The following is a 13,346-nucleotide window of genomic DNA, read 5'->3' on the forward strand; positions in this document are numbered from 1 at the left end:
GATGCAAAAATCTCGTCGATGCACGGTCATGTACGATTTTATATACATAAGTCGGCGGCGCGCGATCAATGGCGAGTAACCTTCCGTTGTGGATACCGCCAGCCCGTCTGAATTAACTAGGACAGTGATAGATCGAGGCAGGCCTCGGTTTGGCTGCCGTATACACTCGGCGTATACGCGTTATGTACATGTTACATGAATGTGTACGCGCGTTCGTCCCAATGGACATAACCGAGTGGTTATCCCTTTCGTCCTGACGTTGGCAGGTTGGATACCTTAAGGGATCCTGTCGAGGTTGGAACATAATCTGAGATGCAGGCGTCTACGATCGCCGCGAAGTTTCCCCTTTTTAATACCGTCGGTTTCAATGGAAAATCTTTTCGGGATGGTTATATTAAACATTTGTGTTATTGATAAAATTTAAATGAATAAATTTTGGCAAGAGCCAAAATATAAATCCGATCGGACGAGACAGTGATGCTTCTATCATTATTATTAATGACGTTCTATGCGATATCTCGCGCTGCGCGCCTTCTGTGTAATGTAATTACGAAATTCTCGCATTATCCAAATTCCGATTTTAATAGCGTTATTAATTGTTCCGCGTAAAAATATGATATCTACGAAAAAAGTTTCGGTGTAATTATTTAAGCATTGTTGCACGTCGAGCCGTAATCCTCATAATTTTTTTCTCATTATTACCGCCGCGTCTCGCAAGCCTCGCGATCGCAGATTGGCATTAATTATGAAAAATTACTCGCAGCGCGCTACTGTACGTTACCGCGCGCGTGATAAACACGGCGCGCTTTACTAGCATCTCCACTCATTATGCGTCGAATTAATATTCCATTTAATAACATTAATGATTTCATTACGTTGCAACGGTAAATGGCGCGCGTTTACACGTCTTCTCGTTACGCTCGGTGGATGCTCGTTTGGCTTCTTTCCCCGCTTCGCTGCAGGGTAAGCGGATATCTTAGCATTAAGGTGAGCGCCTAAGACCTTGAGCCTCTGCAAGGATGCCTTATTCTGCGCCTGGACTTTTTAGATCGCAACCGTCTCGTTCGCCATAAACGAGTTGAAAATGGGGTCGCCTAATAGCTGGGATCACCCTTTGGCTGTCTGCTAATGAGAACAACGGCGTTTACAAAGACCGCGCGAGAAATTTCCCTCGCGACGCGACGCAACGCGAGAATGCATTCGGGCGATCTTCGACATTACTCTTTCATCCGACGCGACGTCGATCTCTGCATCCCGCCACGTCTGCTCGACTGCAAGTTCCATTGCAACTGAAAGTTTCACATCGGTGTAATCTCGCGCGATCTATTATTCACCTATCTCCAGTGCGAGTAACGATCTCGTTAATACGTGATGCGTTTCAACGCGTCCTCACACGTGTGCGCATCGCCGTTTTGGATCACTGCCTGGAACGCGCCGTTTGAAAAAGCGCGGATTTATTCAGAAAGGAAACGGTAGGGCGAGAAACGCGCGTGCGGCACCTCGAAAATGAATATCGGCATTCGCGGGACCGAAATCCTCTAATCCTCCCTCCGATTTAATCCGAGATTCGATGCATTTAAGAATGTATAGCGCGATATACGCGCCGTGTATGCGAGCCACGCTTCGTTCTCCGCTCGATATTGGGCTCTTAAATGGATTTGCGCGCTGTGCCATGTAGTATATGACCGGTATACCTCGCTATTATCTCATGTCGCTGATTGTGAATATCATCGTTTATTTAACACGAGCCAAGATCCTTGTTTGAATGGATCGTGGGTTGATATAACCATCCCGTATGCGCAACGCGTTAAATTCTACGTTCAAACGATATCGATACTCCCCTCGAGAAATATTCGCATTCGGAAACTTTTCATCAGACTAGTTTGCGCGCGACTTTACGCGTCTTTATCTTATTCTTCTACGTTAACTCTCAACTATGCACTTCGCATCTTCAGAGGCACGTTCACGGTGCGAGTGCTTCAAGTACCGTAAATAAATTTCTCCACGCAGCCTTTGCTCCCCTTTGAAAGCTACTTTAAATGCAATAAGCTTGCGACGCACAAAGGGAAATAATTTTTGATAATGAGAACATTCGAAGCTGTAGAAAATACGTGTAAGCGATGCAACATCAATCGGTCTCGAGTATTCGAATTATTCGGGGCGCGTTTTAATTCTCAAGCGATGCTTCATTCCAATCGATAGATTACGTTTTTTGCGCGTTCGATTGTCCGCATATTTTCGAGTTTCTTTTCTAAGGGAATTTCTTCCTAGAAAAATTACCTTTAAATATACGCCGCTAGAAAATTCCTGTTCTACTTTAACTCCTCTATATATCTTTAATCTATTTCTAACAAATACTTTAGACCACCTCGGATGTGGCTGGGAGTCAATGCTCGGTAGAGATTCTCCGACTTCGCGCAAAGTTTCGCGCGCTATGCCGAAGTTTATTCGATACGATACCGAGTCGCTCGGAAAGGGATTTTCGCGGGATTAATCGAAGGTATTTCGGGGGTCGTGGGCGAGAGAGGGGGGGAGGAGGTGGTGGAAACCGATCGTGTCGTGGTAAATTTTCGGCGGCACGTGAAGCACGGCGGGCAACCGAAGAAAATTAATTGCCCAAGTTCGCCTCGATTTTCCTCGGGTCGTTAAAGAGCCGTTTCCGCCGTTAATTGAACCGAGAGGCGATTTTTTACGGTCAGATCTTAATTGCGATTTTAGATTAATCCCCGTTATTAACGATCGACCCGGCGGAAGCGCGTCGCGCGCGAAAGCTTTAACTGCGCGATCGGAAAGATCAAATTTATATTCGTTAAATTCACGGTTCACGGAAGATCGGGTCTGCCGGATAATTCCGGGTGTCCGCGTTAGTCGGCAAATTTCCCTCACGCGAGGTTGTTCCGCACGATATACCGCGGCAGACAATTATTTTTTTCTATTACTGTAATGCACTCGATATACTGTTTTTTCCCCCCACCCGTCGAGACTCACGTTTCCCGACGCGTGTTCCCCATCGCGAGAAAAAGCACGGCGCGGGTTTCATTTGTTGCGACGGGATAAATTAGTGACATTCGCGCGAATTAGCGCGTCGGGACGCGAGCGCTGCGCACTCGCGTTTAAACGTATAGGCGTGAAATCTTCGTAAAATCGATTAATTGCTATTAGGCGCGGCACCGCTGCTGTTTGATTTATCGTCGAGCTACGTACACGGCACGCTATAAATTAATAATCCCTGCTTGCCACGAACAAAACAAGGCTTCAGGATACGGCGCGCATTTCGTAGCGATATCGGTGAACGGCGAGCTGCATGCGATTCTGCGAGTCGGCAACCGTTTGAATTTAAATCAGACTGGATTAACGCGACTTTAAATTAGTTATAATTGTCGATGACTCTGCAGGTCGAGTTCTACGTGCGAACATTTAATTGCAATTTGGTGGTACTGTGGCTTCAAGGCGACATGCGATTCCCTCATTCGCGTGGATTTAATTTTCACTCGCGAGCTGCGACGAAGTTGGCGAAAATCGCATGCTAAGCTCGACTAATTGCCAGGTCTGTTTTCGAAAACCGAGAGAGAAATTTAGATTAATCCGCAACAGCGTTATCCCTCTCTTTTTTTATTTTATTTTATTTTTTTTTAATTTGAATATCTCCCATGAGACTATAATACGCATTTTCAATTATTAACATTAAATATTCTATTTATGAATTTTATGCAAAATTTTAAGTATAAAGTCACAATATTAAAAAACAACAGAAACATTCATGAATCTAATGCATGTATAATTAAAGCAATGAAAACCTGATCGAGCAGAGCATTATACAAGAAATCACGTTTAGCAAGCAGTTTTCCAATAATCTTCTTACGAATTTTATTCCTATTCATTTTCATGAAGTATCTTTTGGAAAATTAAACTATAATCTTTCGCTTCTACAAAAATTGATCTATTTGAACGCCACATAAATGTTGACCTGTTCGAGCGTTACATAAATATTGACAGCAATTAATTGTAGTGTGGTCGCACGTTCAACAAAAGATTTTCCGTTCAATTCAATCAGTCGCGCAATCGGGTCGAACTTCTGCGGTAACTTTGACGGACTCTTGTAACGCCGTTATTATTAAACTCACCTGTGCTGCAACCATGCCTTGCCTCAATCTCTTGAGATCCGTGTGGCTCCAGGCGCTCCGCGACCAGGGATGAACGCCACTCAGGTCATCAAACCTGAACTCCCGCAGCTGGTTCTTCAAAAACTTCCGTATGTTCCAGGGTAGGTCGTTGTGCCTGGAAAGGAAACAAAAATCGATCGATATGTGTATACGGGTCACGCCGCGACTTGTCCCTTTAAACTTTCCCGAGCTCAACACGCCTCTATAAAATAGTTGGATGAATTTATTCCGACCGAAATACAACGCATTCTTCGCGCTTGTGACGCGGAATATATTTCAACCACTTCTTCAATAAAGTCGCTCGACGCCAACTCATTCGCGGCTTTCCGAAAAAGACAAAGCGCCACTTCTCAAGAGAACGGTTAAAAACTTGAACCTCGGACATTGACAGAATATTTCAAGCCGCCCTGTCGGAAGTTTTCAGCAACTTGTGCAAGACGCATTCATTTCATTTCTCGCCTTTTGTTCGCGCTCGCAGCTTAAGCTTAATTGCTCTCGGTGTTAATCATACTTCAAACAAGAATATTCGATGTCCTGTAATTTCGTTCTACAATGTAGCCGAAGAAACTCTAGATAGCCAAAGTTTGCCCGTTATAACAGCGTTATCTGATGTCCAACTTGAGGTGGACTCGGTAGCTGTGTCAAACTTATTTTCCCCGAAGTTACGGAGGATGCCTCACGGAAACAAGAATGTGCTTGCATTTTCGGCGAGATAAGATATGAATTTAATTCGTTTTCACGTGTCGAATACTACATTTTCGTTCAAATGTTTTATTTTAAAATATAATTTATTCGTATTTAATGTATATGTAATATTGTCGTTGTTGTGTGTTAATTAGATGCTGTCGCGAGGAAGCTGTACCGAAAAGGACGGTTGCACCGAAGAAGAAAAATGAATGAGTGTCACAAGTGGGACATCGTATGATTCGAAAATCGGGAGTGTTGAAAGCAGAGCATATCCAAAATCGCGAATGACAAAAATCGGGAGTGTTAAAAGCAGAGCATATCCGAATTCGCGAGTGTTGAAAATTTCTTTCGCGTCAAATTTTAAAAAATATAATAATTCGAGAAGTGTCGTTAAGCTGTCTTCGATCATCAACTTTGGATACGGAAGCTGGCGAATTAACTGATGCAGCTGGATGCGCCGATGAATTTGCGAGGAATTTTGCTGGGGTAAGTGAATTCATTTATTACCTGTAGAGTAATGCCCGAATTTTCGTGCTACGTATCACGTATCATGTATTATATCTGAATCGGAATATTCGCAAGCGATGGATATGGAAAATTAAGTCGAGTAAAAAGCGATGATTAACCCAGATTCGTAATCATACAATTTATGTTATTATTCATATATTAATTGTAACTTAAATATGAATTATCAATGTATTGTATATCAATATATGGGTTAATACAATATTAAAATATAAACACATTATTTTGATGGACTACAAATAATAATAAAATTATGACCGTAGCTATTTTAAAATTTAATAAATTTAATGTTAGAATTGATAATTCCAGTTGATATTATAAAAATTTCTGATTATTTCGTTTATTAAGAATACACGCATTTTTAAAAGAAATTATAATTAAATATAATATTTTTTTACTACAATTTTTTGTTCGCTTTTCATATTTATTTATGTAACAGTGAATCTCTGTATTTTACATACTTTACATATGCTCGGGCATTACTATACTCACATTTTTGTTAATGTACATGGTTCACGCGTTCTGATGCTTTCGTCGTTGGAATTGAAATTGCATATGCATAAGCAATAACGCAATTTTCTCGTTCTCTATTCGTAGAACGTGCGATTTTCATTCGCGTATTAGGCGACAACGCTGAATACTTAAATATCTTTTCTTGATAATTTATACACATCGACTCCGTAGAAATTGATTTTAATCTAATTTTCGCCCCGGATTATTTCAAACATATCCCGAATTATGTGGAATCGAGCTGATCTCATTAAATAGCCGAGATATCGTAATTCAATTGCGCGAGAGAAATTCGAGCTGGCGTTAATAAAAAAATCTTTCTCGTTTCTTTTCACGTTGCGCGAATTGCCGATTAAAAGTAGCGGCCGGATCTAGGAATATCTAATCGTGTTTATTCTAAATTGACAAACTTCTCCGAGACGCCAAATATTCTTTGCATTTCCGGAATTTACTCTAATCGTGAGTCAGCAGACAACGGCATAGTTCGACGTAAAGGAATTTCCGCAGACTGTACGAGAACGGTGCGCGCGCTGGCCGTGGGATTGTATGCGCGCGTGCATTGTTACCCCAACAAATCTGCCTCGAATCAGCGATGGATCTGCCGTACGTTTGTAACTAACCGCACCGTACCCTCTCAAATGCACTTTGCATGCGGCGCGATAGGTGCCTAACTTCCAGCAGAATTAGATAACCAAACGAGCATTCGCGTACCGCGCCCGGGCTGCCTCCGGCCCGAGCACGGGTAATAGTTCGATCGTTTCCGGAATATGCGAGTGCCGGCAAACGCGCGAGTGTCCAACTTGATTTAAATATCGTGCGCCATTCTGCCCGACAACGGCTGAGTGCGTGCTTAGCTTTATGGCGGGACAATTTTATTATCGGGCACACGCGGACACGCCGACCCCGCTCCCGCGCGTATACTCGCGTTTTGCGCCCGTCGCGGGCTCGCTTTAAATTAACGTCGGATAGCCGGCATTGTGCTGCGCGTGTCTCTCCCCGAGATATCTCTTCATTCCCGAGAGAAGAACCCCCGCCGTGGCGGGGGAATAATTTCGTGCTGAAAGGGATAAATTTAGCAGTAGGCCGCTTCGCGAGCTGGCAAGCCATCTGCGAATGCACGTGTACTCTGCTCGGCTAAACAGATACAATGAGACTTCCTGTGTGCATAGAGAGACCCGAGTCCTTTTGTCCATTGGATCGCCCATGCAGGATAGTGTGACCAAACGCCGGTAAAGCCCTTTGTTTCATGTGGGCTGCCACGCGCGCAGCCTCGAGACACTCAGCGCACCGCCGTTCGAGGAAGCGCGCGGCGGGAATATCTGTAAAACGCGCTTCGGCAAAGCGGTAAAGCATAATTCCACGTGCTGTGTGTAATTCCACGTCCCGCGTGCAATTAATCTTTCCGGAGTTTCGTTCTCTTTATCCGGCGATACCTTCTGTCGCGCCAGATTGCGGGGCGTCTCTCGGGAACGGGGAAAAAAAAGAAAAAAAAAACGGAACGATCACCCCTTTTAGTCTCAAACACTCCCCACCACGGTCGTTAACGACATGTAGAAAATTTTTAGTAATTCATAAAAGTACCCGCGGAATTTGGCCGTCGGCCAGAAGCGCGTTGGTATTCGCCGCTGGCGATGAAATTCGGCCCTCGTTTTAATCTTCAATTCGTTCCGCGGGAGTAGAATTTAAAAATCGCGAAAATTTCACGCCGCCGGACTTTGACTTAACTCGCTTGTCTTCGTCATGTGATTTGCGCGCGTGTTACGACGTGCGAAACCGATTAGTTTACCCCCGCGCGATGATTACGCGCCCGCGATTGCGTGCCGCCGGTCCATGATTCAAATTATCATTGCAAATCTGACAATTATTGCCTTACGATTGCAAATTACGAAAGGTTTAATTGAATTCTGAATAGACCGGGAGGAGTAACACGCGATTTACGGCGGCGCGTATTACGTTATTCAGCGAAAACGTAGTGCAGTAATGATTATGAAGGTATTTTCGTACTATTAAAGTACGTTTCCGTTAACTCCTCATACATATTCAACGAACGGGGAACGCGCCTAAGAGGCGTGATATATCCGACATTAATTTTGGCTTACATGTAATACTTCTGCATTTGCGAAAATGCGAAGTCGCGAGCGATTCCGCGTTCTGATAAAAGTGGGAATAATAGCGAATTTCCGCGAGCGCTTTACGCACCGCTCTTTACACACAAATATAAATTTGTGCTCCCCACAGTTTTCAAATTAATTTAGTTACATATCCAATTTCATTGAAATTACGTCGATTTTATCTCGCAGTTACCGTTATCGTTTTTCCGCGACAGTGACTGTTTGCCGATGGCGTATCTCGCGCACGTAAATACGCGAGGCGAAAGCGTAGTCCCTGTATTGACAGTTTGACATTTAGCGGTTAAATGTATACCACGTTAATTGATTGATTGAAAGCAAGCAAAAGTTAAAAGAGGAAGGAAAACGCGGACGCGGGAGCTCGAGGAGGCGCGAGCGAAAGATTCGTGATTCGCAAACCGGCCGGATTTCGGGATTCAATCGAATTCAATCGTAAGGCAATGATTATTAAATTTATAACAATGATCAACGGCAATTTATAATTACCATGTCGCTTTTGCCGCGCGCGTAAGTGCGCTTTCCAGTCGCCGACGAACGAGCGGCCGATTTTAAACGTCGTAATTAATAATTGCAAAGACGTTCCTTTAAACTTCGTTCCTTCGTGATCGCTTCATACATATTCAGGCGAGGCGATGCGTGTTTAAGAGCCGAGATAGCTGCGGTGTCGATTTCACGAAACTACCGACGAATTTTCGCCGTTTGCCGAAAGCGAGGCGAGGAAGGGTTCGCCGATTAAGAGGCGGCGGGCGGTGCGAGCCGGTGGTTAATTGGCAAAGCGCGATAAGGTGGCTGGTTCCGTATATGCATATGAATGGCGAGTACATTTCGTTTGCCCGCCGCAGTTACGTCAGCCGGTATGCAAATAAGTCTTTAGGCCAGAATCATCGCCTTTGCGGAACGAACGGCTGAGTTTTAGCGGGTTAGCCGTGATCGGTTCACTCGCGACTCGAACGGCCCGCTTAGAGCGGTCCATTAAAAGTGCATTCGGTGCAGATCAAAGCGCGTCCGCTTTCCGAGTATTTTTTTTTTTTTGTAGTCCCGGATGCACGCGACTCGTAACTTCCGGCTTTTCGCGCTCGAGATATGTTTATGTGCGCTGACAAATCGTTGTCCCACCCGCACCCATTTTTGGAGGCATCAATCGCAGCTGAGCGCACCCCGTACTATCGGAATTATTCTTCGTCGACCGAATTTTTTTCCGTAACTTAAGCGCCAGCGCTGACCTTTGCTCGCTTTGCGAAATATATTTCACAGTTGCGCTATCAATAAACGTCAGCGAATCGACGTTCCAAATGTGTTAAGCAACGCTAGCAACATTTTTCTCGCCGCGCGGTTATATTCGGTGTCGAAAGGGTTAATAAAAATTGATTAATCGAAATAAAGAGAGAAATTGCTCGAGAGAAAAAAAAAAAAACACCCCGCAAATATTGTCCTTCTTAATACTTTTCTCGTTTCACGATTATTTTGCCGCCTTTCGACGCTTTCGATCGTTCCAGTTTGATTCATAAGCTCTGATCCGCTGTGCTAACCGCGGGATTACCAGTAAACTTCGTTAGTACCTCTTTAAAGTTACTCTCATGAAACTAACTCGCAACGTTTTAAGGCTTAATATTCCCCGTAACGGTGACAATTTATTTCGCGACCCCGCGCTATTTGCGTGCTACATCCCTATTACGTTATTAACTTTTTTATTAACTCCCGCGTGTGCGAACGCTGCAGCCTCGTGTATTCATATATTCATAAAACTCGCGAGAAACAGGCTACATCATGGTGTAGAAGATTAAAAAATTTTGAACGTATTGCTCGGTGTTTTTGGACATTTTATGTCGCACGCATTCGAAGTTTGCATGCAGAATCAGATTAACGGTTGAGAACAAGCAAGGTTTTTTTTTTTTTTTTACGAAAAATATTTTTCACGCGCAGGTTAGTCGTCGCGCATCTTCGGGCTCTTTTCGTTGACTCGCTTCATTTCGCGCTCTCTCGCCCTCCGCCTCCTCTTCCGGCTTTTTCAATCAGACTCATGCAGGTCGGAATATTACGAATATTAAGGTCCGCCGATATGACGTTTGCGCGGAGATGCAAACTTTGGCTATCCTAACGAAGCGAGGTAAGCAAATTTTCCCAATTTACCATTCGAACCGTGAACGGGAGCGGGATCAATGAAATTTCACGACAGTTGTTCCGCAAAAGTTTGCGTCGCCTGATTTTCGTCATGTGCGCACGTGTCCCACCGGCTTTTCTCCTCCTCTCTCCTCGTCCGCGAGTCCTCGGACTTGATTCGAGAGTTTTCAGTCACGTTTCGGGATCCAAGATCCAGATCCGATTTCAGGGAATAGAAATCGTGTCCCCGGGAGGTCCCGGGATCGCCGCATCGAACGCGTTCGAGCAACTCCGTGAAATCGAGTTACGCGTTGCTGCTACATTAACTCCATCGGAAGTTGGTGTCTGTCAGTTCTCGGTGCATACACATACATCGTGGACCCGGATGAGCGCGCACCACCGAAAATTAGTCTCACCGCGTTCACCGTGAACGATTGTTGTAACCGCGAAGATTTGTCTTCTCCGGCGAGCACGTTTGCTCGGAGTATTCTTTGTCTGGTACGTTTGCAAATTTCCGTGCATTTGTTCTTTTACACGCGCGAATATTTTTTTTTTTGCTCTAATCTTTCGTCCGACAATTACAAAATTAGAATTAAGGTTCGCGCAAATAAGTTTGTCTATTTAAAACAATTTTTTGGGGCTCTACCAAAATGTTAAACTAATTCGCTTCTTGTCGCTCGTCTCATATTCACTCTCCATAACTGTTTTCACGTTCCTCTATCCGTCTCCCGGACAGTTTATCGTTTACTCTCTCGGCATTTCCTATGCGCTGCAAATTACTCCGTTAATCCGTCTACCACTCGGTATCCCAGCTGAATGAGATCCCGGATTAGTACCTAGCGTGTTTTTGTCCGAATTTCGAGGTGCCCTCGGTATGAACGCTGCCATCTGTCTTCCGTCCCGTGCGAAATTTGCGGGTTGGAAACATCTCTCGGAAGAAACTTAATTAATTATCACGTCGACTGATTTTGATTAATGCGCACTTTCTTTCCGTTCGGCCGCACGCGTCGAAGGACCATCGCGCGACATCGGTGTATCTTCTCTCCGGTTAAGTTTTTATCCAATTATTTGATTGAGTCCGCGGTAGCGACCCCCGTTATTGTATCGCTTTGTAATGAATGTAACAAGGAATTGAATACGCCGCCCCGACGGTAACGACTTTTACGGGCTATCGACCGGCTATCAATCGAATCGCAAAATCCCGTAGCGAGCGTAGAATCATCCCGGTGCGTTATAATATGATCTCACGGTGACCTACCCCACACAATTTATCCGTCTTTTACAAATGAATTCAGTGGACGGTACTAATAATTCGTCTCCATTCTTCCTCTCTTGAATTACTTGGTACAATGGTGGATTTAAAACGAGGATACGAGAGAAAAGAGAACTTCGATCGTTATCGGACGGAGGCTGAGCACGGGCCTCCTTTCCATCCCCGTTCGCTCGTTCGTGTGCTGTTAACGAACGGCTGCCCAGGGAAAGGACTCCCATCCGAGTTCCGCAAGTCCGATGACTTCGCGGCTCGTTAATAAAATCAATTATAACCAAAGGAGGCAAAAAATTAGCGAGATCGTTTGAGAACGTTCGCGGGAATTTTAGATTAACGAACCTGACCTGAACTTCTCGGGTAGTACTTGTTTTAATTCGATATATCTTTTCTTTTTTTCATTTTTTTTATATTTTTTTTATTTACGACATAAAAGAATATATATTCATATAAACCTGTCTTTAAAATATTTTTGATAGATTTGTTTTATCGACAAAAGTATCGTGTTGATTTTGAATAGTAATTTCAGACTCTGATTCCTACAGCTACAAAAATCACGACTAACATAAGAGAGAAGATAAATGTCTTCTTGATCGTCGTCTTTCAAGAGATGTATCGTTAACTCTTAACTTCCCATTCCACGGCTCCTGTTTTCGATTCTTTTCTTATCTCGATGCAGGTATAAGAGCTCAAAAAAGAAAACACCCCTATTTTCCCCACCCCAGTCCACATTCGCGAAAGTAGAACAGGCCCGATGGCTCGATTGCATTCGATGAAATCGCCTGCAATCGGACGACGGAAGAGATTCGAAGTAAATTGGAAATGTCCCGCGGCTCTTCAGATTTTTATTTTCGTATACAAAGGTTGTATAAACCAGGCAGATGAAAGGAAGCGAGGAACATAGACTGCGCTTATATACAAAATAATTTGTAATGGCAATAAATTTCATATCTTCCAAAGAGTTCGACGTCATCCGAGATATAGTAATTTAATATTGCATGGCTGAGTTTCGATAACGAATTTCTGCGACGATTGGAATCGCGATCACTCCGCTAAACGTCGATTTTGGAGAGGAAAAAAAAAGTATTTCATGCGTTTTTTTTTGTTCATTTTATTACGTTTTCTAAAAAAAAAAAATATACAAATTACGAATAAAAATAATACTGTAAGATAAAAATACTAGAGTTGCGTTAGTAAAAAACAATTAGTGCGTGTGCGAAATAATTTTAGATATTTTAACGCTTAAAAAAGTATCTTGTTCACCGAAAATATCGTTTATAAAGAATTCTTTTGCGTATTGATATTTCCTTCGTTAATTTATTTACCATATTACCTTCCGCGTTTCGTTCCGTTGAATAAAACTTAGGAGCAAATTTACAGAAGCATTTCGCTTGATATCGCGAAATTTTCCTCGGTGGTTATAGACCAGTGGAAATGGTTCGCGTTTTCATTATTTCAACGACATTACCCCAATTCTGCTACCGCGAGCATACGCGTCTAATTATAGTACAAATGCGCGTTCCACTTTTGTTAGCGCATTACCCAACAGGAGGGGGAAGGTAACATTTTCATTAAACAGATCACATTTTGGCACGAAATTTTCTGCGTGTGTGTGAAAATGCGATATCGTCCATCGCGCGAGCGCGATTGTTTGCCACGACAAAGAGAACACAGAAAATTTAATTTCAATAAATAACTAGTATATTACTGGATTTTATCGCGGGGCTCTCCCAAAATATGTCGAGAACGTTTCGGGCCGGATTGAATAATCGGAATTGCTAACGCGGCTCTCGTGGGTTTGTTTTTTTATATTTTTTTTTTTTTTGCTTTAACACTCGGAAGTCTTTGGCGTGCAACGGTAGCAATGCTGGAAGCTGGCCATACCTCCGTCCCTCAGCTCGTAACATCGAAACGTTTCGGCCCTAGAGAATTACGAAGGTGGGTAATTAAATATTTCCGCGCAGC

The 13,346-nt window shown here is 43.5% G+C and overlaps 1 protein-coding gene and 1 long non-coding RNA gene across 2 annotated transcripts in view; one reads left to right on the forward strand and one right to left on the reverse strand.

The window, feature by feature from the left end:
• The window catches only part of LOC139107792 (dipeptidase 1), a 73,150-nt gene that overhangs the window by 52,095 nt on the left and 7,709 nt on the right, over positions 1-13,346 (reverse strand). Inside the window, exon 3 of the mRNA XM_070665638.1 lies at positions 4,125-4,278. Coding sequence (XP_070521739.1) covers positions 4,125-4,278 — 154 coding nt within the window. The remainder of the gene's footprint in view (positions 1-4,124; positions 4,279-13,346) is intronic.
• LOC139107807 (uncharacterized) overlaps positions 1-13,346 on the forward strand; it is a 199,270-nt gene that overhangs the window by 37,331 nt on the left and 148,593 nt on the right. The window contains exon 3 of the long non-coding RNA XR_011546568.1: positions 5,003-5,336. This is a non-coding gene — a long non-coding RNA (uncharacterized lncRNA). The remainder of the gene's footprint in view (positions 1-5,002; positions 5,337-13,346) is intronic.

This window comes from Cardiocondyla obscurior, linkage group LG13, assembly GCF_019399895.1.
Source record: "Cardiocondyla obscurior isolate alpha-2009 linkage group LG13, Cobs3.1, whole genome shotgun sequence".
NCBI lineage: Eukaryota > Metazoa > Arthropoda > Insecta > Hymenoptera > Formicidae > Cardiocondyla > Cardiocondyla obscurior.